At 40.1% G+C, this 24153-nt stretch overlaps 1 protein-coding gene across 1 annotated transcript in view; it reads right to left on the bottom strand.

Annotated features, from left to right (window-relative positions):
• Window positions 1–24153, bottom strand: part of PCP4 (Purkinje cell protein 4) — a 54198-nt gene that overhangs the window by 21132 nt on the left and 8913 nt on the right. The window contains exon 2 of the mRNA XM_064472076.1: window positions 13068–13119. Coding sequence (XP_064328146.1) covers window positions 13068–13119 — 52 coding nt within the window. The remainder of the gene's footprint in view (window positions 1–13067; window positions 13120–24153) is intronic.

The following is a 24153-nucleotide window of genomic DNA, read 5'->3' as shown; positions in this document are numbered from 1 at the left end:
AGCCAAAGATTTAAGTTTGTTTGAGATGAGACAAAGTGGTGCTGATGGACAGCATAACGACTCATGATTGATTGGCAAATCAATCTGTGTCTGTGCCCTCTGCTGACAGCACCTATCACCCACAGATAAAAATGTCCAAAACCACATCTTCCATTTGTCTTTTTACCTTCTTGGCTAAAAGATGCCAGGAATTCTTTTTTCTAGCTCCTCCTAGTCTGCAAAACATGTCTTTGCCTCCCAGAGGCAGACCTCATAAGAGATACACAGAGTTTAGTTACAAATAGATTTGTCGTAAAGGTCACCAAGAACTTTTTGTTAGTGAGAAAAAAAAGCTGTCAGCTTTATGAACAGAATCATTAGATGAGATCATAATACACCTGCGCTTTGCACTGTCTGCTAGTAATTAGTCTGCTGGCTGCTAGACCAAAAGGTAGTTGCTTCAGGATGCCAAACAGCCTTGAATCCAGCTGCCTCAGCTCTGCCTAGATGTCCTTCCCTATGTGGGTTCCGGCCTCTGGTTATTTGAGATTAATAGAAGGGGGGTATCTGATTCTTACCTGTGCTGTATGAACAGCCATATGTATAAGCCAGGATGGGGGTATATGCAACTCCCATCATACCCCAAGACAGGGCCCAAACTTAACCAGAGGTCTAGTATTATGTGTGCATGAACATCTTTTTTCAAAAGTACCACACCTGATAACCTACATTCAATTTGGTGAAATTAGCCTAAGCATAGAAGAATAAACATATCTTCAAGCTTTACTAGCCTCTCCCCTCCCACCCTTCTGTTTAGCTGTACCTCATCTGCCACAAACCAGAGAATCCAGCCCGGAATTTTCTCCATAGCTAATTCTTGCTTCCTGTCAGAAACTTGGGTCAGAAGCTCTCTGCAATGTCTACGGGGACCTCAGCCCCAAATTCTAAGGTGCTACCAATTTTAATGAGAATTAAAATATTTTATGAACACTGAAATAGAAAATTATCAGTAAAAATCATTTACATACATTAGAGCAGCATTGTTTAGCTGGAGGAAACAGTGCCTATATAAAGCAGGCAAAATGAACAGAACAAGCCCTTAAGAACTACGAAAGTAAAGGAAAGGACTGATCTAATCTAAGCTTCAAACTACAGAATACCAAAGTCACATTGAAAGTTAATGCACCACCATGTGCAATAAAACGAAAGATGCTCAGGTGAGGGACTCTCTCCTACACACTGTGTTTGAGACACAGTTGTTGCAACATGTTCTCAGAAAGAAGTTCTTCTGGAGAACCTAAGAAAGTAGAAATTACTTAGAGTAAAAAAGCAATTAGCAATCCAAAAGGCTAACCCTTAGCTGTCAGGGTATCAGTATGAGATCTGTAACTTAGAAGCTGTGGAGACAGTATAGTTACTGTTGGATTAGTACAGACATATAAAGAATTCCAAAATCCTACAATAATGTATTGTTTTTCTGGCTGTTAGCCTGGATTTTAATTAGTTTGTGCTAATGAATACATTTGTACATGTCCATTTTTTATTGGCAGCTTTTAGAGGAGCTAGTAAATTGGTCACTGCAGAGTGCCAGTGTTTCACTAAAACCTAACAAATAATTAATGCTTTCCCCACCTAGAGTCAAGCAGCAGTCTCAGGGGTTTTTAGGTACAAATTAGAATGAAAGATGAGATACTCAAAATACAGTTAGAGTACTCATTCATCAACCACAATTAAATAACGTTTCTGGGAAACCCTAGAGAAGTGCTGAGAGCTGAGTTCCAGTCTCTGGACTACCCACAATATCTCCCAGGAGCTGCCAGAGCACCCTGCCCTATTTTCCACTATGACTCTTGAAATGCCTTTTCCATATCTTGTGCTATCCAAGTTTCTTCGTTTCTTGAGAATTCCTCCTTGGAAAATACATATTTTTCTCAGCCCTTCCTATTTGTAACCCACTACGGTATGGGGAAAAAATGAACCAATGCCGTGTGTGCTTGACCAAAGCAAATGCTTTCATCATATCCAGTATCCTAGCTAACAAAGACCTCAAGCCAGGAAATATTTGGATCTTTTCAGACCCAGATTTCCATACAGAAAGTGGCTGGAAGATCTGACATGAGGTGGCCAGGATCAGTCAGATCTAAGTAAGCACGGAGTTGCTTGAGATGGGATTAAGGAGAAACTAAATGCCCAGGTCCAAAACAGACATTCTGAAAAAATCCTGTTGAGCATCCACTTAAATCCAGAGATATACAGGCTCTAGGCTTTTTAGTATTACCCACAAATTCCTCAGCCTTGATAAAGCTAGGCAAATCAGAAGCTGTTCTATACCCAAATCAGATTAGGATCTGTAAACACCAGGCTCTCCAGAAAGGCTCATTCTGGTAAGAATCACGTCACTAAAGAATACATTTCTCTCCGTGGACACTAAGTAGAGCTTTAGGTCTCTCACATAGATGTACACCGATACAGCCAGGCAAGAGAAATTTCACGCTTAATCTATAGAGAGGGACAGAACTTACTATTATTAATCGTAACAGCTCCTGTTCTGCATAGGAACCCAATACACACGTGGGCTGAAGACCCACTTTGAGACACCCTTCTCTTACATTGTACCGGCAACCTAGGCACTTCACATAAGGTCCTGAAATTCACTCTGAGCACCAGGAGTGAAGGTGTGGTGTTGCGCTGGTAGATCTTGTAGCATCTAATTCCTTTTTGCAGCCTTAACTGCTCTTTGTTCTGGTCACTAGTTCAGCTAAGGACCAAATTTTAATCATGTCTGTAACACTCCTGCTGCCCTAAATTCTGGTGCCTGCTTACACAAGGGACAAAATTGATAACACCAAATTACAAGCTAATTTTGGAGCATCTAGCTAAGTGCATTAAGACAGCTGTGTGCTATAAATTAAAATCTTAAAAACCTTCAAAAATTATTAACCATTTACAAAATTACTAACAGACAAGGAACCCTTGAGTGGGAAAGCATTTTCATTTCATTTACAAAATCAAGTTTTCTGGAAAAGAAAAATAACAGAACAAAACAAAAGCCTACCACATGAAGTAAGGCAGATAGTGTATACAGTCAAAAAAAAAAAGTGATGTTTCCACAACAGTAGATCTTGGTAACCACTGTTGTGCATTGATTGTGTTCCTCCTTCATTTTCCACTTCCACTAAATTAAAAAACATGCTGCTGTGCTACATCCGCCTCTTGTAGCCTTTTAACCATCTGTTGTTAGTGTCTGGGAACATGTAGAGATAGATCTGCAACTTGTTCAAGTCAGCCCGGCTCCATGGACTTCCAGTGTACATACACTAGCTTACATATGCCATTGACTCTAGTCCTGACACAGCCCCAAACCTTCCTTGATGGTGCAGGGACAAATCCATTTCAGAAGTAACATTATTGGTTTTACTAGGGTTACCTAGGGACTGGCTTGACCCATGTTCTTCATTTGGGATCTGACCAGCAGCAAAGCAGAACTAAACGTTCCTCTTCTCAGAGTATTGATGGCAGCACGGTTTCAAATGAGTGCACATTTGTGGAAGCAATCCAGCGCATGTCAGCTACGTGCCAGTCATGGAAAGAAGTCTCATTCTCCCTGGTGCATAGTCAGGCAGCACACTGATAATTACAGACTGATTTCCAAAAGAAATATGGCACTTGTCAAAGGCATAATTTCAGTTCTGCCTTTCCTCATTAACACTTGACAGGAATTCCAGCATATTTATGAATCATCTAAAAGGCAGAAAACCACCAGATTCACTGAAGTTTATTAATTTTTTAAAAAAAATTTACAACTGACTTTTTTTTTTTCCCTAATGACCTAGCCTGATATTTACAGACCATCTTCTCAGAAAGGATTAGGGCTCCCACCACCTTTCAGGTGCTCAAATGCACACTGAATTAGGCACCTCCTAAGTGCCAGGATCCCAGTGCTGAAGGAAGCTGGATCCAAGTCACATTCTCCTTGAAAGGACAAAGAAACTGAGATAAAATCTTACCAAACAGGGAAGTAGTGGCTGTCAGCTAAAGGCAAAAACTATGAGTCAGAAAGGTCAAACCCAGAGTGTAACAGGCCACAGAATGCAAATATCAGAAAACACAAGGACAAAGAGCATGTCAAGATCCTCATGGGTACCATGAAGAGCCCTGAGTCTCAGAAAGAGCAAACAGTACTCTTTCTTCCTTTAGTTTTACAGAGTCCATTCTTTCAGGCAGTTTCTCTGCTCCTCCATGTTCTCACTGAACCTGGTTTGCCCAACAACACAGTAAGATTTTGGCAGGGTGGAGGGGTGGCGGTTTATGCACACCATCTAACACAACAGGGCTGCGATGCTCTATTAACTACTGAAACTAAGTTACAAGCAAGCATAATTCATGATGATTTTCTTAGGATGCTTCTAATCTCAATACTGCAGGAATGCTGCAGCTTTACTAATTTCTACCTCCTGCAAAGGTACAGACTGTATGAGTGACCATATCTAAATATATATACTTACATATGCATGTGTTTATTTCTCATATTTTTAGAAACACAGCTGGATTTTTGGCTGCCCTCAGTTTGAGAGCATCACATGTAAGCAGGCACACAAGTTTCCCAAGTTGTATGCAGGCACTGTGTGCAAAACAAAGGTCCCATAAATTAATCAAGTTATTCTCATAGCAAGCTGGAAAGAAAGAGATGGACTGGGGCAAAATTGTCATTGTTATCTCTATTTTTAAATACTTGGAAGACACTCAGTTACTATGGTGGTGAGAACCATATAAGTACCTAGATAGATCCATTTGTAGCAGGACTATTAAGTGTGAGGGTTTTTCCACCTCAAAGGTACCAGATAGCTGGGACCTTTTCCTCAAAGGGAAAGAAAAGGAGAAATGCATTTTGAAATAATTTCATATTTTTAAGTTCTTCAGAAGTGAGTTTAAAAAGCTGAAATCATTCCTCTCTAGCTTCCCTGTGGGAATTCTGAATTTAATTTGCTCTCCTAATACTCTTTCATCATATAGGAAACCATTCTTTTCCTCTCCAGTGGAGCCCTAGCAAGGGAAAAACCCCAAAACAACATGCAAGAAAAAGCTGCATAATTAACATTATATATCAACATACACACCAACATTCTTCGTGTGCATAATGCTATATTCTTTGTGTCAGCAGATGGACTTATTTGGTAGTCATGAGAGTAGTTATAAATGATACGCGAAATGAAAACTTGCCAGGAAATTCCAAAGACAAGACATTGGCCAGACTACATGAGTACTGCTGGCTCTGCTAATTGATGAAACTTTTAATACAGTGCTTTTTTTATTTTTAAGATCCTTCTGCCTAAACATTTAAAAATGAAAGCTTCTCATTACCAGATGAAGTGCAGCAATAACGCAGAGTATCAAACCTGACTTGTCAGATTACAGAAAAATAAGAACAGCATCTGCTATCATACAAGTATTACTTAAGTATAGATTAGGTATATTCATTAGTCTAAACTCCTCCAGAGGATCCTCTCCATGAAACCAGATGCCCACTGCATGTGTACAGACATGTGTGGGGGTAGGTGAGGTTTCAGTAGAGAAGGAGTCTACTTTATCTCAAACACACATAAAAATTATTGCTTTAAAAGATTTTGTTGCTAGATAAACATCAAAAGGCATTGATATGAAAATTTTTGTAAACAATCCTTCATTGTCATCACTGCAATGACGACAATGAAAGATAAATAAATAAGCACGCAGTATTCCTCTGGAGAGGACTTATACTTAGTCCTGGCCTCACGAAACAGAATTCACCTAGGAGAGGAAATGAAGTTCATGTATAATTCCCACCTCTTCCTTTCAGCATCCTCTCTAGAGGACATCTGTGAACAATCTGACAGCATTGTTACTAAGGGCTCAGACCTGTCTTCAGCTGAGATACATTGGCTGAGTGAAGAGATGAACACACTCCTTGATAAACTGACCGGTCTGGGCAAAGGAAGAGATACAAGCCAGGAGAGGACCTGAGACATATTTGGTTTGGTTCTGGGTAAACTTTGTGTGTAGCTGTCCCCCAGAAAGTACCTGAAATGAAACTCAGCAGATAAGGTTGCCTGCAGTGTTTTTGCTGTACATAGCTATGCCTTGAGATGGGATTCATCTAGAACTGTTTACTGTGAATTCTTCTGTAAAATTCTCACAGGATTTTTGCACCTTCCTCTGAGCCTAAGCAATCTGTATGTGACCAAATACAACTTATGTAACTATGCTGAGGGTTCCAACACTTTTCTATTTAAACTTTATGAAGGTGTTACGTCACCTGATTGTTGCATGTATGTCTAGGAATGTTGCTGAGGCAGACACTTCCTATTTTAAGATATAGAGGATGAGGTACAGGAAGTCATTGTCGTCTGTCTTCCTAAAGTCCCACTAGTACCGGCTAGGTTGTATGAGATAGAACAGGATTTGGCCCTACATAGACACTGAAAGAAGTGGAAGAGAGACACTGCATTAGTGACTGGGAAACCATACTCTGTGAAGCACCACTTTGAAGGGACAAGAAAATTTTAGCAGACCACCATAGTGAAAAGAAAAAAGCGGACAATAACTTTCCTCGTACTACTAAACCCAGTACTCAGGAAAACTCAGTATTAGTTTCATACAATACTCTCTGTTCTAACTTGCAATCAGTGCTATGGGGTGAAGTATCAGAGAGAAGCAGGATGAATGGTTTTTGGGTTTTTTTTTTTACATTGATTCAGCTGTTGCTTACAAGACTTATTTCACTTTTTGCTGTACAAGTCATGTTTTGTGGGAAAGACAATGCCCAAGGGATTGCAACACTGCAGCTCAGTCACTGTTGTTTCCTGTGACTAAAGAATGTGACCTCTAGACCAAGGCAGATACAGAGAACCATGTTCCATAAGACCTTTGAATATTTATACAAATTAGCCTCATGTGTTCCCTCCCTTTTCAAAATCCTTTTTCCATAAGTAAGTTTATTTGTAGGGCTGTTCCCAAAACTAGTACATTTTTACATAGTCATTGGAGAATATTAGTGGAAAATTAATTTCAAGTTCTTAAACAGATATTTATATTAGACCACACTACAATAAAGATCCTGGCTTCTAGCCAGGAATTAAAGCTCTATTAAGTGAAGCACTCTGCATAAATAACTATGAAGATGATTATTCACTGTTGGACCTAGCAAGATTTTTTTATTGCTGAGTGCAGTGTGCAGAGTCCAGAATTTCCCAAATTCCTTGAGTAGAAGTGTGTGAATGGACTGTTGATAACCTTGCAAGATGCATACCCCTCTGCTAGGGGTACCTTCCTAGAAAGATATCTCTATTGTACCATGCATGATTGTTCCACCATTCTTTACCATTACCTGTTAAATATGAGTGCTTCTAGAAAACATTAAGTGAGTTTAGGTGACTCCGTTTTAGATGTAAAAGGTAAGAATTTACTTTATTGACTCTAATGTTTCTTTGTCCTTATACAGAGGCATCCTGTGGTATACCATATAGAGAAGAACAGCATTTGTTCATTTATAGTTTTCTGAGCATCCCCAAGCAGAAATCACACACTGGGAAGACAAATGCTTGAGAATAAGTAGAAACTGAAAAGGGCTTTACTTTTTGAGTACAACTGGCCATCATGCTGTGATTGTGTAGGCTTAACCCACAATGACATGGAGTTCATGCAAAACCTATCCATTTCCATTTCACTCAGGCCCAGGAATTTATAGAATTCATCACATGAAAGCATGTATTTTGTTATAAATATTCATATTGATGAATGATAAATCTGATATTCCAATAAAATTATTAACAAGTATCAATTAATAATCACATGCCTTATGTACTTTAAGGGTGAGATCTATTAATTGGAAAAAGTGATTCTAAATTTGAAAATAGAAATAATTGGTTCAGAAGCAGTTATTTCCCTGCCAGTTGTGCTAGGCTGTAACGAATACATTTCATGATACCATCTTGCAAATTACATAGCAAAAAAACACAGGGTAATGTGAAACAGAATGACAAGTGACAAGCGTTAACCTACAAAGTAACTTTGTGCCATTGCCAAGGTAGTAATATAGTAAGGTAATGTGGTGGGTTGACCCTGGCTGGACACCAGGTGCCCACCAAAGCTGCTCTGTCACTTCCCTCCTCAGCTGGCCAGGGAAGAGAAAATAATGAAAGGCTCACGGGTCGAGATAAGGACAGGGAGAGATCACTCACCAATTACTGTCATGGGCAGAACGGACTCAACTTGGGGAAATTAGTTTAATTTATTATCAAAACTAGAGTCAGATAATGAGAAATAAAAACTAAATCTTAGAACACCTGCCATCCATTTCCATTCCTTCTTCCAGGGATTAATTTTACTCCCAATTTCCTCTACCTCCTCCCACCTTCAGCGTGCAAGGCAACAGGGAATGGAGGTTGCAGTCGGTTCATCACACATTGTCTCTGCCACTCCTTCCTCCTCAGGGGGAGGAGACCTCACACTCTCCCCCTGCTCCAGCTTGGGGTCCCTCCCGCAGGAGACAGTCTTCCACAAAATTCTCCAACATGAGTCCTTCCCACAGGCTACAGTTCCTCACAAACTGCTCCAGCGTGGGTCCCTTCCACAGCGTGCGGTCAGTCCTTCAGGAGCAGACTCCTCCAGCCTGGGTCCCCCACAGGGTCACAAGTCCTGCCAGCAAACCTGCTCCAGCGTGGGCTTCCCACAGGGTCAGCAGCCTCCTTCAGGTACATTTACTTGCTCCAGCATGGGGTCCTCCCCGGGCTGCAGGTGGGTATCTGCTCCACCATTAACCTCCCTGGGCTGCAGGGGGACAGCCTGCCTCACCATGGTCTTCACCACGGGCTGCAGGGGAGTCTCTGCTCTGGCACCTGGAGCACCTCCTCCCCCCCTTCTTCACTGACCTTGGTGTCTGCAGGGTTCTTTCCCTCACATATTCTTGCTCCTCTCTTCAGCTGCAGTTGCGTATGGTTTTCTTCCCTTATCATAGAGGCACTACCACTATTCCTGATGGGCTCAGACTTGGCCAGCAGCAGGTCCCTCTTGGATCCAGCTGGCACCAACTCTATCAGACATAGGGGAAGCTTCTTGCATCTTCCCACAGAAGCCACCCCTGTAGCATCCTCTCCCTCCACCTTAAACCTTGCCACACAGACCCAATACAGGTAGGAACATCCTGTTTTCATTTAGGGTGCATTTGCAAACATGATAGGCCAGATTAATCCAACCAGGTGAGCAAAAAAACCTAGATCTTCCTATCTCACATTGACTCTATTAGACCAAGTCAGATTCTTACAGGAGGGGGTGCATGGGGATATTTCTGCTGTCTTCACTTCGGATTTTCTACCATAAAGAACAGCATTATATAATAGAAATCTCAATCTAAGTTTGCAATGGCATATACAAATAAGTATGTCTTCACTTTCAGGGAGTCTGGGGTCCTTCAAGAGCCAATGAGGTTATGGCAACTACAGTTACGTGTCTCCTACGTACAGCAAGTTGTTTTTATACAGGTTCTTCTGTGTATAGTATTAGTGCTAATCATTAGGATGGTGTTTCTTTAAGAAGTCCTTCAACTAGATTTCACCCAGGAAAACTAGTTTATGTAATTTAGTCCCAATAATATTTTTCTCCTTCCCACTCTGAGAAGAGAATGAAATTATATAGAATTTCCTGACAACAATATGGTATGTTTTGGATGGGGATGCTACTCAGCATTATACAGTGCCCACCGAAGCCATCAGGAGCTCTTCCATTGCCTTCACCAGCCACTGATGTCCCTGAGAGCACATTGTAATGCAATAGTCACTCTTCCTTAGGAAGACATGAATCACCCTCTGATTTTGATCATACCTGTAAAAGGGCAAACTACAAACAACTTGTTTAAAAGGTCAAGATAGACAAATGTCATCTAGGGTTTGACCAGGATCCAGTGAGGTCACTGAAGGTTAACAGTAAAACTCCCAGCGTGAGTAAAAGTTACTCCAACATTAGACATTATTCAGTATTTGTTACTGATACAACTTCAAGAACTACCAGGCTTGTTGCTGCATAAAATACAAGCCGATATGGTGGTATATATTATAGGAAATATAGTGGAGAGGAATCCTGTCTGCTAATGACCTCTGAAAGAGAAGAGCATGCTTTGCCCCAACACCTTACCACCTAGCAGTCTGGAAGACTATTCAAGAAGGCAGCTAAGAGAAGATAACCGCTGATGAATGAAGGTCCCACATAGGTACAACAGTCCATTCATCACCATGACAACCAGTACAGTTTGTGTATGGGTTTTTCTTCTCCCTTTATCACAAACTTTTGTACTGTGGCATATCACTACTCCACACTACTGGCTTTTCTGAAGCTCAGTCTTTTCCATTGCTCATCACCCTGAGCCAACAAGCAAGGTTGCTAGAACGAGGCAGTGCCAGTTCATTTGACATTGAGACTGAGCACGCTTTTAGTGTGTGATAAAAATCCTCCACTGGAAGGGAGGCTAGCTAAGGCAGACCACTGGTGTGGTGGTAGGAACTAAATACAACTAAGGATATAATGTTGCTATCTAACAAAGGTCAAAAAAGAACATGCATTCATAAGTATCTACCAAAACTATCACTACTATAAAAGGAATCTGCAGAGTTGAATTTCCCTGAATGCTTTACAGTGACAGCAACGCCATATATATCTTCAGAGAGGGAAAACCCTGACTGCCATGGTCATTTTCTCCAGTTTTGAGCCAGCCTAGAGACAGGCCCGAAATCCATGTTTCTACAAACAATTCATGAACAAAACTTGACCCATAGCAGCACCTCTACTGTCTGAATCTAAAACCCTGAAAACAGCTGAGCATCTGTCTTTGTTGTTAGGGTTAGTTTTAAGCAGCTTTTCATGATCTTGTAATCAAGAGCAAGGACAGTGACCAGACTAGCTTGCCTTTGCAAGCACTTTTGTAGCACAATTTTTTTTTTAAACAAGATGAGAAAGTTTGATTGATTTCTCCTCCTTCTCCCCCCTTTTTGACAAGAGGGGAAGTTTCCTTTTGACAGGGAAACAAACATCTGAAGAGGCTAATATCAGCCACAATGAAAATTTAAGACACAGACATATTGAAGACTTTTAGCCAGAAAACACGTAACAAAGGATTTATATTGTGTATGTAGGTTTACAGCACACCTCAACTTTCAGAGCAATAAGTCACTTCTGCTTGAGTTCCAACTACATAGAGCTAAATAAGAACAAAGAGCTATACCTTTCTGCTTCTTTGGTTTAGAATTCAATCTCAGGTTCAGAGTTCTGATACTGCTTTATTTTCATGCAAGCATGTGGATTCAGAGGACTCTATTCCAGCTCCCCTGCTGCTCCTCTATTTTAGATAGGTGACAGGTTTTTGTTATAATTTTATTATGAAAGTAATTCATATCTATTTGTCTAAGACTAACTGTGCATCCACCTGTTCATATTACACCTAAGCTGTGCTACTACTGGAATCATATATTTGCAAATTAATGATGCAGCCCCTTCTCACTTAAAATTCCCTTTGAGAAACAAAGAATTTGCTTTTTAAAAAGGCTGAAGGATCAGTAAATCTAAGCTAAACTTGACAACAGAACAATTTTATTTGGGAAGAAATTCAAGGCAAATGAGCTCAGTTAATAATGTGCTCAAACAAGTAAGGAGAAAAACATGCTTCCCATGCTGCCCAAATGGCTGACATAATTTTGCTTGCTTTCCTTCCCTGTTAACTTGAGAATGTAAATGGCTTTGCTGTCAGGGTACATTTGTTCCCACTAATTCAAGACACTATAACAAGCCAAAATATTTATTTCTTTTTTCCACTCTAATTTGTGTGGTTTTTTTATATTGGGAACATCATCTATGGATTTCATTTACTGTAACATTATGCAAACAGACCTTTTGGGAAAGTAATAGGAAATCTAAGCGTAAAGAAGTCTTAATGTTTTAGGATGTGCTGCCTTCAAAGGGCCCCAAAATTCTGCTTAGACCAACCTGTAAAGGCCAAAATGCATATCCAAAATAACTGCTCAAATATCCCATCTTGGAAAACCCTTGGCTTTTCAGAGAAGAGACTTACATTCTTCCTGTTTTTCAGTAGATGGGATGTACTACCGGAACATATTCTTTCAATTAGAACTGGATGATCAAACAGAAGCAGACAGCATGTTTAATTGTTCAATCCTTGCCTTGTCCATGAATGTCTACAAACTGATCTGCCTCATTCAGCGAGGTAGATAAAGCTGATCAAAATGTTTTCCTCTGAAAAATATTTGATGGTAACTGGATTTTAACCAAGTAATCATTTGTGTGTAAAGCATTTCTGCCTCCTATAGGAAATAAAATGAGATTTCAGCTAAAAAGCAATTGCTGTTTTCACTGAAAATTCAGTTTGACTTTCTTTAGAGAAAAAAAAAAACAATCAACATTTTCCAATTACAATAGTTCATGCCACTTCAGAGGCAGAAATTGGTTCCTGCCAGGCCATTTGTTAAAGTCCACAAGTTCAGATTCACTCATGTAGAATGCCAAAGTTAGGAGCCTATTTGCTATATGGTCCTTCCACATGAGCTGCTCCATCCGTAGCCTATCTGTAGCAACACTCAAATGAGCGCTATGCAAGTGCCTTCTAACTTTGGTATCTTAGTATGGGCCTAAAATTAGATGGGATAAATTGGACCACAGAAACTATGTTTGAGCAAGTCCTCTGTAATTAGTTTACTTTCATTCACCTTCCCCATTCACATAGCAGCTGCTGGTAACACTTAACATAGTCTCTTGGTGTCCTTTTCACATACACCTAACACTGTTCTAGCCTCATTTGTATCTGCACAGACTTCTACAGAGTCCTTTGGTTTACCATAGTATGAGCTCAGAATCAGGTTTCTAGTAGATGATTTGAACATACAAGTAGAAAGAAAACAATCCCACTGAAGCTCTTGCAGTTTTCAAAACACACTCAAAACTTAAGATATGAAACCAAGGCTGGTGCTACCTGACATCTATCATTACAGTAAAAAATATTTTGGCTCACTCTTACTCAATGTCCTCCATCAAGAAATTCAGTCTACCCTTACCATTCTCACCAGATGTCTTGTCTTTTCCATTTGTAGCTCCGGTTCCTTGTCTCTGTTAGAGGAAAAAAACCAAAACAAGTTGTTAGAACAAACATGAATGTGCATTTTCCCCTTGTGATCACTAGCAGTTACAGCCTGATTTCTCCTCGATACCTTGGATAGTTATTCACCCTCATGCAATGTTGCTTTGAAACACTACCAGTCAGAACAGGAATGCTTAGTACCATTTAGGTGCAGCTGTATAACTATGTGTACAACCCTATGTAATTACCACATTAGTGATGGGATAAGTGTAATCAAGTTCCCGTCAGTACAAGGGTATGAGCTACAGTAGGACATCTCTTCAGGTCTCTGCTGGGCCTCTGGTTCCATGACTCTGACCTGACTTTGGCCAAAAGACTCATCTTTCTGCTGTGGCCACAGATGAGGAACTTCCCACTTCAGTTCACTCTGCCCAGGGAACAGACATCCCATGCAAAAAACCAATTTAAGTCACTCTACTAAGTAACATCTGGCAAACACCAGTGCAGTCCAAGTAAATATTCACAGTGGCAGGGCTGTGTTATTATGGCTAGACTACTCAGTAACTTTCTAGCTTAGAAATAGCCATTCTGGGAAAATTATGCTACATCCCACAGAGAAGGCAACTCACAGGTAGAATTAAGGTACTTTAGCAAGTATGGCAAAACTTGCATTTCTTGTACAAAACTATTCATCCTCACGTGTATTACTGAAATAGACTAAAGACTTTATTCTCTAGGGTTGTATGTGTAAAAAACTAGGAGTATTAAATTCAGTGAATAAATCTAGCTGCATTCAGCCAGAAGCAGCACATCCTCATGCATCAGGAAAAGTAACAGCTACAGTAGCACAGCAAGCCAAACCATTTATACTAAAGTATGGACAGTCACATTGATTCCTTTATGAAAATTCAGACAGGCATAGTTATCTGAAGGTATTTACTCTAGAATATCTGGATAAAACCTTCTCTGCTGCTCTGGTTTCTGTCCATCTCCTACAGCAGTGGCATTTTCAGGGTATTCTGTGTATATAGAGCTAATCACAAGATTAGTAAATAATGTTCATGTGTACTCTTAGTTCTTATTATAGAAGCCAGAAGGTGAAAAAAGCTCTTCAAACCCTCAGGAGAATACAAAAGAGATACATATGGTCTACTGTGCATCCACATGCCAGTGGTGGGGTTTCTCATTGTCTTTTCCACAGCAAACTTCAGTGCACGTATCTTGGCTCTACTGGCTCTGCCTTCTCTCTCACTCTATGCAATGAGTGAGAGCATCCCTAGAGAAGAAAACCCTGAGTCTATAACCACTGCTACAGTCTCCCTATATGATGGAAATATATTTGTTTCTCCCTGGAGCTTCAGAGCCAAGACAGGAGAGAAAACTTGGCCAATAACAGAGAATGGAATTCTAAAGGGATAAACATCTGTTAGAAAAGCATGTTACCAGCAGCCAGAAATCAATAAATCCACTCAACAATGAGTTTTGCTAAAAATATTAACCTTTATGCCTTTATTTGAGGTTTGGTTAATATTTCTATATTTCAATTTCAATCCACATTTGAAACTAGATTTTACTGTTAATTTACTGGGACCTCCAAAAAACCCCAAAATACTGGCTTTTTCCTGTCTATAAAATGGTAATTATCACTTTTTCCTCCCGTTTATTTTTAAACACTTTTTCAAGTTGTCTTATTTCCTGAGTGTTTCAGGCTGTGCTACTTAGCCTTTATGAAAGCTTCTCTTTCCTCCCTAGGCTATACCTGTCAGGTTCAGTCTGCTATTGATGGAGTACTGGAATATGGATCCACACATTTATTTCATGTCTCATAACTTCCCCTCAGGGAGAGGGGAAAGTTGTTAAAGAAAACAAAAGCTTGGCTTTGGTCAATGAAGGTTCTCCTATTCATGAGATCAAGATTTTTCTTTAAGTCTGAAATCAGTCTAAGTATTCTACAGCCATTCATTTGACTGGTGACCACTGGACATACACAGAATGAAGCCTGAAATGTGCCAAACAAGCTTCTGATAGCCTTTCCTTCAATTACATATTTTGATCTATAAGCACGGTGCTGTCTTCCAAGTGCATGCAATGAATTTGAATGTAAAAATTAGTTTCTCATTAACAAGGCATTGAAAAAGCCATACACAATGCAATCATCCACCTGCAAAGCCTTTAGTCTTTTATTTCAACACCTTCAGCGGACCTATTTTTTATAATATTTTCAGGATGCTGGTATTATTTAGCAGCTGGAGCTTCTTGCTTCTTTCATCACCTTTCTTGACACTACCACAGGCTGCAGGACAAAGCTTATCTTGTAAGTTTCCTTCAGAGGAGACAGACTAAATATGAGAAGGAGTTACTGTCAGTGGGTGTCAAGAAGCAATGGATGAAAGCCCTCCAAAAGTTGATAACAGATATTGTCCTCAGATGCAATAGATAAAATTAAGATCAATGAAATACAAGAAAAATATTATTTCTGGGTTTTGTTTTTAAACAGAAAATCCCCAAGTTGACCATATTTTAAGAGATAAAAGCAGTCTAATGCTTTTTGTATCCTATAGCTTGTAGCCAGCTTCACTCAAAGATTGCTTCTAAAATTCCCCAGCATTTTCTGAAGTGCTAGGACAGAAGCATTGAATAAACTTTCCACTAGGCATCAAAGAAGAAACATCAGAGCTAAAATGAACATGAGTGCAAAACCATAATGATTATACAGTAAAACAAGATAAACAGTTTTGTTGCTATGTTGTGTAGGAGGAAACATAGTTTATGACTGCTTGGGGCTATATTAATTTTTAACTCAGTGGTTTTACAGAACAAAGGCACATCATTAAAAGTGTCTTCAAAAATCAAAGTCACTCCCAGTTTGTCAGAAGAGGAAGGATAAAAAGGACTACTGCCATATGCCCAAAATCCTAGTAAGAAAAGAACAGGTTTACTGTTCTGTTAAATTCTCAGTGCTATACACAGCAGCTAGTTAATGTGGTATGAAAAACTGTACTAAATTAGTCCCCTAGGTGTACAAACTAAGGTCAAGTGTGAACATGCAGCCCAGAGGACTTTTCAGGAAGAATGTTAAATTACTGCAGCAGCTTTTCTGCTCATTCTTCTAGCCCCTCCTGGACCCCCAAGCCTAATTTTTTGCCTTTAATCTTACATTCTGTTCTTGTCTTGAAATAGCCTGACCTTTTCAGTTATGCTTCTAATTAGCACCTCAGTGTTAGGGATTGTAGCCAGGTGTTGATTACATAATTTTGGGGGGCAGAGGGGTGGTTTGGTTTTTGACAAGCCACAGAAAACCCAAGATCAGGGACATGGCACTGCCAGAAACTTTTGACAAATGGGCCCTTACAGTAATAACATTATTCTGCTTCTTAATCCCAGTGCAGGGCCAACAAGGTACAGAAGGCTGTATCCCAGTAAAGCAGTGGCTGCAGATATTCAAGAGTATCTTTCTACGTCAAAGAAAGAAAGAGCATCCAAGGGTAGGATTAAGAGAATAGAAACAGTGGAAAGTTTTGTAAAGTGACTAGCAGAAAGGGTCGGTGCAGACTTGACCCAGGACAATAAATAATTTCATTGACATATATGAAACATTATCAGGATGTTCTGTACTCATTGATGAGAAGAACAGCAGTGAAGTCTGTGCATATCCTAAGCTTTAAGCCTTGTTTTGCTACAAGGTCCATCCCTAACAAAAGGCATTACATGTGAGCGACAGAAGGAAATACATGTTGGTACAATGCAGCACAAAAATGGCTGTGGGTCAGCCAGCTGTGTGCCAAGCAAGCTTTTATTCTGCACTACCATCTGTTCTCAATACAAAATTTTCTCTGTAAGAGATGTAAATTGAATCAAACTGAAGTTTCATTAGTGCCCTATTTTTTTCCATAGCCTTCTGCTTTCATTAAAGAGCTGCTTTAGCCTCAAAACTAAAATGTATTTTTCAGTACTTTTTAACAAATTTATAAAGTTTGTAACCTTTCTGCAAATAAAAATGTCACTGTAAATATCTGCTTAAGGGCTTTCCATGTTTTCCAAGTAAGGAAATCTTCCTAGTCAACAGCAGAATGATCAGGAGATACAGCAATTTCTACCTGCTGTTTTTCACGACTAAATACTTCCTGTACAGTTCCTCAAATTAGGACAATTAGGGTTGACTTTATCCAGGAACAATGCAAGAAACAAAGTTCTTACAGGCTGATCTCTACTTCACATTGGTTGATCTTTGAAGAATCTGAGAGTTTTAGACTACTGAAGCAAGCCCCACTTGAGGTTCACTAGACTATAGGCATAAGACAAATCCCAAAGCCTACTTAGTATATAACAATTACTGCCCGAAGGTTTATAGTATGTTTTTTAGTTTCCCCTGGATGGAATTTTGAGGACATTACATTAGCATGCACACTTCCTACACACAAAAGAATGAATTAGAGACCTGGATTAAAGACACAAGGCCCTATCAAACGTGGGACCTGCAAACTTCAAATAGCCTGCTTTTCCATGTACCTCCTGTCCAGTCATTATAGTATATTCCTCTGGTCCTAAAAGCCTAAAGTTTTCCATAGTTTTTAACACCAGGTATAAATTTGCTATTAAAACACAGGAAGATAACATACTCAATTTAAAAACAAGCAGCAGGTACTGAGGGAAACGTCAGCTTTTGCCAGTAGACCAATACACAATGCATATATGCCACTTGAACATAATTATGTGATGAGGTGATATCTTAAGCATACTGAAATCAATGGTATTTTTGCAATTGCTTTTCTTTCATGCTCTAGTGAAGAACACAGGTTGTATGTCAGAATCTAAATGAAGATCCAAAATTTAAGCAGGGGCAAGAACTAAGCAGCTATGACCTGGAATGAGCACATACTCTGCAGAATTTGGGATTTCAATGTGATTAATTAGGTTAAAAGTCTTCTTTACAGGAGACTTCTGTTTCACTATGTTTGACATCCTCTTTCTAATGTTATATATAGACTTAAAACCATAGCACTCAGCATTTCACAGATTTAGCTGTGAAAAACATTACTCAGCCACAACACAGTAAACAATTTGGTAATAAGACAAAAGATACTACTATGTCTAAGATAAAATGTTAAGAGGAGGAAAAATGAGGATGCTGTGACAGAAAGATTTCTGTTTACTGAAGCTGCCAAGGGATACCTGGCCTCTAAATAATGGGACTGGAATCTTAGCACCACTGTTTTTTTTTTTGAATTATGTATGAAAGCATGAAGATGAACAGCTGGGGGAGATAAGGTGTACTGCTGGCGAGCAATGTGCAAATTCTGCTGTTTCACTCATTCTCTCCTATTATAAGTCATCTCAAAACCTGTCTGCCATACAGCCAGATGGCAAATCCCAAACTAACTTCTGTGATGTACAGGTTCATTCACATCAGTAACAGCTATTCACCTACAGAACATCCACAGGCAGAACTGAAGAATCCCAGAGAGAAGCTTGAATATACTTATGTAGCTTCTAACAAAATTTTTGTAAGTTAACTTTCCTCTCTGGTCTATTCATGCCTCTTTTACAAGTTCCTCCACATGTTTCCCCACATTTTCGTAGACATTGTACTGAATATTTGAGGTGAAAGTGTCCTTCAAATCCCACATTTAAGGTAATTGCATCAAGAACAGAACACCTAGCTAATATTTTGTCTGAATAATGGGTAAATCCGATAATGTGTCTGTTACTTCCATCTTACCCATCACAGTCAGAAATCACATACCACATTTTCTAGGCACCTGACAAAAAAGTATTTATCAACATATACTTCAGTACAAAGCAGTTCACTCCTGGTCATGGCCATATGTTTCTTGTAGAAGAGACTTTCTGGAAACTACTGCATTTCCCTGGCGGCTCTCACCCTAAGATCTTAGTTCTTTAGGATATGGGCTCTTCTCTTGTCTATGTAGCACCTTCTCTGCATGCTTCTTTACACAATGGAAGTATTCTATAGCTTGTTCTCTGGCTGTCTTGCATTGCCAGGGCAGCATAATATTGCCAGAGCAAAAGTGCCAGAATCCATCTTTCAATACTGGCTGTCAAAACTAAAGGATCCCTGGCATGCTGATGATTTCTGTAGTTATCTTCATGGGTCAAGCAATGTTCTACTTGAATAGCTCTTGATTGTCCTTAATTTTATTAAGGCTCTTCTACAGCCATTTTAATAAACTAAAACTCCACAGGTGGACTGAGATGAACTGATGGGATTCCAACTGCAGTGGCTAAAAGTTGGCACGGTGACCAGCACTGGTTTTCTGACTTTTACAGTCACTGAAGGCACATGAGCAAGTACACACATGCACACTGTCATCCCAGAAGCCACAGTAATATTTGTCAAAAATTAGCAACAAGGCTGTGGATAACTATAGATTATTTTCCTTCTAGACACCGGATCAGTGCCTGGCTCTTGCTATTGCAATGATCTGGGCAAGATACAATCTCTTCACAATTTCCTTTCATCTTCTTATAAATGACACAAACTGGACCTCAACGTTCATATCCTTGCATCTCTGACAGTCATTTACACTGGTGCAAATTAAGTCTCAAATGTTACTTTCAAACACAGAAAGAAAGCAGTATATTCAAGGCATAGCTGTCCATACAAGCTGCAGCCTGTATGAAGACTAGACAATTTACCAGGTTGACTGCTGATGTACTGGTTGCTGACTATTTACTTAGGGTGAACCCACAACTCCCATGAGACAGCACAGGGAGGCATGCTGGGGGAAGACCCTGGCCCTCCTGTTGATCCACTGGACAACTAGGCACAGAAAAAGTAACGGGAACAGAAGGAGTAACTTTCAGGCTGGGGCTTCTCAGGGTCATTGAAAGACAGGGTTGCAGTCCCTGCTCCTGGGTTATTGTCTGCAATGCAGTCAATGTAAAACACACATTTTATTTACATGCCTATGCAAAATGCATACTCCACCCAATGGGTGCAGTGCCTTAATCACAGGGGTGTTAGCAGAGTTAAATTGAGGCAAATGCCCTCAGAGGTGTGATTTGTTCACTTGCACCCAGAGCGAGCTTTTGGCTTGAGGTAAATCCACAGAATACGCCCTTCTGAGTATACACAGACAACAGAACTTCAGCACCCAGCATGCTTTCAGGTTAAATAAGGAGGCACCTGATCAAAGTGGGCAGAGAGAATCACTGCCTGGGATATAAGAACCCACTTACAGTGCTGTTTAAGTATTCTAATAGAACAGAGAAGAACTTTCACTGTGCCCCACTTTTGCCAACACTGGGCTGCAATTTATAATCAGCAGAGCGATAACCTGCTGATTTTGTATTCAGATTCAATATAACATATTTAACAGAATATTTATACCAACACCAAATGTAATCAACATAATTAGCACAAACAGTGGCTTGCTTAATATTTAGGTTATTAGCATATTTTGAATTAAAACATTATTAAGCAGATATTTCTCCAAAGACATTGTAATCACAATTTTGTTTCTGAGGCAGGGATTAATGGAATCTTTGAAGTTAATTTTGAAAGCAGCTGCACGAATGTATTTCCCAAATCCTGTTAATTACCATACCAGCCATGAGAAGTAATCCTTTTTTCTGCAGGAAATGGAGGATTTGATCCTGCAAGGCTTATTTACAGGGGTAACTCATATGTGGGCAAGTAGTTGTCTTCAATTCAGCAGAATTACTTGCATGAGTAGAGTTGGAACCTCAGTGTGGTACTGTGGAATTTATCTAAACTGCATGTTGAGTTTTGTTAAGCAAAGGGCAAAGAGGGCGATATCAACTACAGAATAAGCCTTCTCACACCACTTGCCAAAAAATTACCTCAGCTGTCATCTGGACATGGGTGATACAGCCCATATCCTAATTACACTGGAAATTGATAAAGAGGAAATATCAAGGTGACCCAAGAGGAGTATTTCAATTACATAAAAATTGATTAAGCTTGATGGGATATGTGAAAAGTTATGTTCTTAAGTTGGTCTCTTCCTTTTTTCTCCTATTATTCCTTATCTATTGGTAGCATCGGATCTGTTACTACAGTTACAGAAAGGGCATTTTTGGGCAGGAAACCTGCCTTAAGAACTCCTACTTCCCAGTCTAGCCCAATCCAGCCACACCTTCCCATGCCCAAGGCCTCCTTTGTTTGGATACAATTGTTTGCAAGGTCATATAGAAAATAGGAGCACTAAAATTATTCAAGTTCAAAATAACCCTTCAGCAGAGCTGTGTTGAAAACAATCATTGAAATGGTCCCACTAAAAAAATACATAGTTTTAATTGTTTCAGTTTATCATTTCAGTAATATAGTTGATGCTTCTGATCCACAGTTGTACAAGGGCAACAGACAGTATTGCGGGGAGGAGGCACTGCAGTTTTGTTCTGGGAACCAAAAATCTGAGCAAGTCAGTGCTTCATACCATGAAACATAGCATGCTGTATATCCCTGGGATGTTGCATTACCTCCTAGCAATCTACTCTACAACAGAGGAAAACATGGAGCAACACTGGTGCATCTATGCAGCTAAAATTATAAGCCTTGCAACCTGCACAGGCAATACAGACAGTTGATGGCAACCAAAGTGTGTCATCCAGTTAGGAGCAAATCAGAACCTTGGGGATCTTAGAAAAGCATTTGGATTCAGATGGTACCTTGGGTATCCTTTAATATTAGTATCCCCAGATAGGAGTGCCCTAAGGCAACTAAGGGGTCAGGATCCTTGCATAGGCATAACTGAATATAGATGGTGTTTTTGTAACATATTTACTTTTATTTCATTCTTCCAAACCCTTCTGAAGTTTAGGGTAATTTCATTTGCCAAGCTACAAATCCAGCTGTAATTGAGTTAGAGGCTGTCTTCAAGGGACAGCTTGTTATTAATGGCAAAAGTCTGCACTGACAAATTGCTTCATATCTGATCATATTGGCTATCATTATTAAAACAGGCTGCTTCTTCCCAGACTACAAAAATTCTGGCATTTCTGGAGGCTTTTTTGGTTTTATTTCTAGTTGTACAATTAAAGTCTGTTCTCACTGTCTTCCTATTTCCCTACATACTTCAGAGGCAAACTGGTGTTATTACAGTCTGTTAGACTGGACTAATAACTGGCCAGCCAGGTTTTTAAAAGGTATTAATCAGAATCATTAAGGTTGGAAAAGACCTCTAAGATCATCAAGTCCAACTATTAACCCAACACCACCATGCCTGCTAAAGTACATCCGTGTAATTATGACAGTTTCAAGTTGCCATGCAAAGGGACCTTCTGCCTTCGCCCTAGGTCAAAGTCTTCTGATTTTCAAGACAACAGCAAGATGAAACAGGCAAGGATGTTTATGGGTCACCTACTCTCCTCCTCGAACCCCCAGGCAGCCAGTCTGGTCACAGAGAGCAACCCTGTGCAGCCCCTGAGCCATCTGCAGTTATGACAGTAACTTCTTTAAGGGCTATTCCAGTAGCAGGGGAATCACTGGACTGAAAGTGTGCTGCAGCCTTGGCAACGCACCCTGCCCAGGGGCTGCACAGAGAGATGATGCAAACCTGTTATCTCTGGCTCTGTGCCACAAGGAGATTTATGCAAGGGGAACCCTGAATTGGCTGCTGTATCTGCCTCAAAACAGGGCCCTGCTTGACAGAGGATTTGTTCTGCATTGTTCAAATCTGTATCAGAACCGACCCACTGAGACTTTGGGGGAGCTGCTGTGTTTGAAGTGTGATGCAGTTTAGAGCAAAGCTGCCTTCGTATTATGAGTCTAAACAGCAGCCAAGCAATTAGAAACAAACCTGCCATACTGAAAAGGAAAATGGACAGGGTGATGTACAAGGTCACCTTGATTGCCAGGAATCAGGGACCACAGTGAAATGCACTCACATACAGCAAGCAGAAAAGTCAGGTCACTAGCTCTGTCCAAAAGCTTGCTGAAAAAATAGGCATTTCCACAAATCAGAAGCTCCAAGGTCCCTGCAGCTGCTCAGTGAAATTGATGCTGCTATCAGCTTCACTGTTAATAGCAGCAGAGAAGAAAGCTATTTTCACTGAGCAGCTGTAGGTAGTTCCCAGGGTCCCTGGCCCCAGGACAGACTCACCAGGTTACTTGCCCTAAGACTAAATGCTCTACAGTTCCTGCAGTGCCATAGCTGTGGAGCAAGTCGAGGGGATATGTGGTCAAAAAGATTCAGCAAAAGCTCCCCCACATTGTTTCAAATGCTCTCCCTCCACAGAACTGTTTTCCAATTCAAGTTCAATGAAAACTTGCAAGTTTCTCCAAGTAGTCATCAGTCATTCCTTCTGCCTTCAGTCTCCCACTATGTATCAGGCTCCATTCTGCACTTTGTGCCTTGCATATGAAGTGAAAGAAAAGTGTTACCTAATAAAATTTTCACCATATTCACACATGAACATGACAAACCATTATTCAATGCCATTAAAAAAAGGACCCTAGTGTGCTCCTCCAGAAAAACAGTCATGCATTCATTTGCTTAATATTCTAACATACCCATCCCATGACTAGACAGAAAATAGGTTCCTTAGAAGTTTCAAGCAGAAAGCAAATAATATTCACTTAGATCCAGCTGGGTGCGGCCTGATACACTGCAGTCAGACAAAAATATCTATTAAAGGCTTACGTGGCATGACCACAAAGATATTGCTAGAATTCAGAAGACTTGCAACTTTTTTTTTGCAGTTTACAACACTAATGCTAGATCCTTTGCTACCAATGTTTCTGCATCTGCAGATCCATCCCAAAAGCCCAGTTCTAGGATGGAAATGCACCAAGTTTTTAGACGAAGCAAAGAATACAAGGCAGCATTCAGAATAAAACCCCTGTGAAACAAGGAGAAGGTCTCCTGTAATCTTAGTTGGGAGATTCATTCAGCTTGGCTTGGATGTTAGTGCTGTCCAGTAGCTTGCAAAACATGGTGAAGGAAAGAAGCAATAGCTAGCCAAGTCAGACTGGCAAACTAAAACTGGCATGAAGCTAGCCTGCCTCAGGTATTTGGTTGCCCCACTTAAACTGCAGCACATGTGTGCTGCCACATGCATTTCAAAGTGTGCCAAGCCAA

Source organism: Phalacrocorax carbo, chromosome 1 (assembly GCF_963921805.1).
Source record: "Phalacrocorax carbo chromosome 1, bPhaCar2.1, whole genome shotgun sequence".
Taxonomy (NCBI): domain Eukaryota; kingdom Metazoa; phylum Chordata; class Aves; order Suliformes; family Phalacrocoracidae; genus Phalacrocorax; species Phalacrocorax carbo.
Note: the sequence above shows the minus strand (reverse complement) of the source record. Positions and strands in the feature narration are given on the sequence as shown.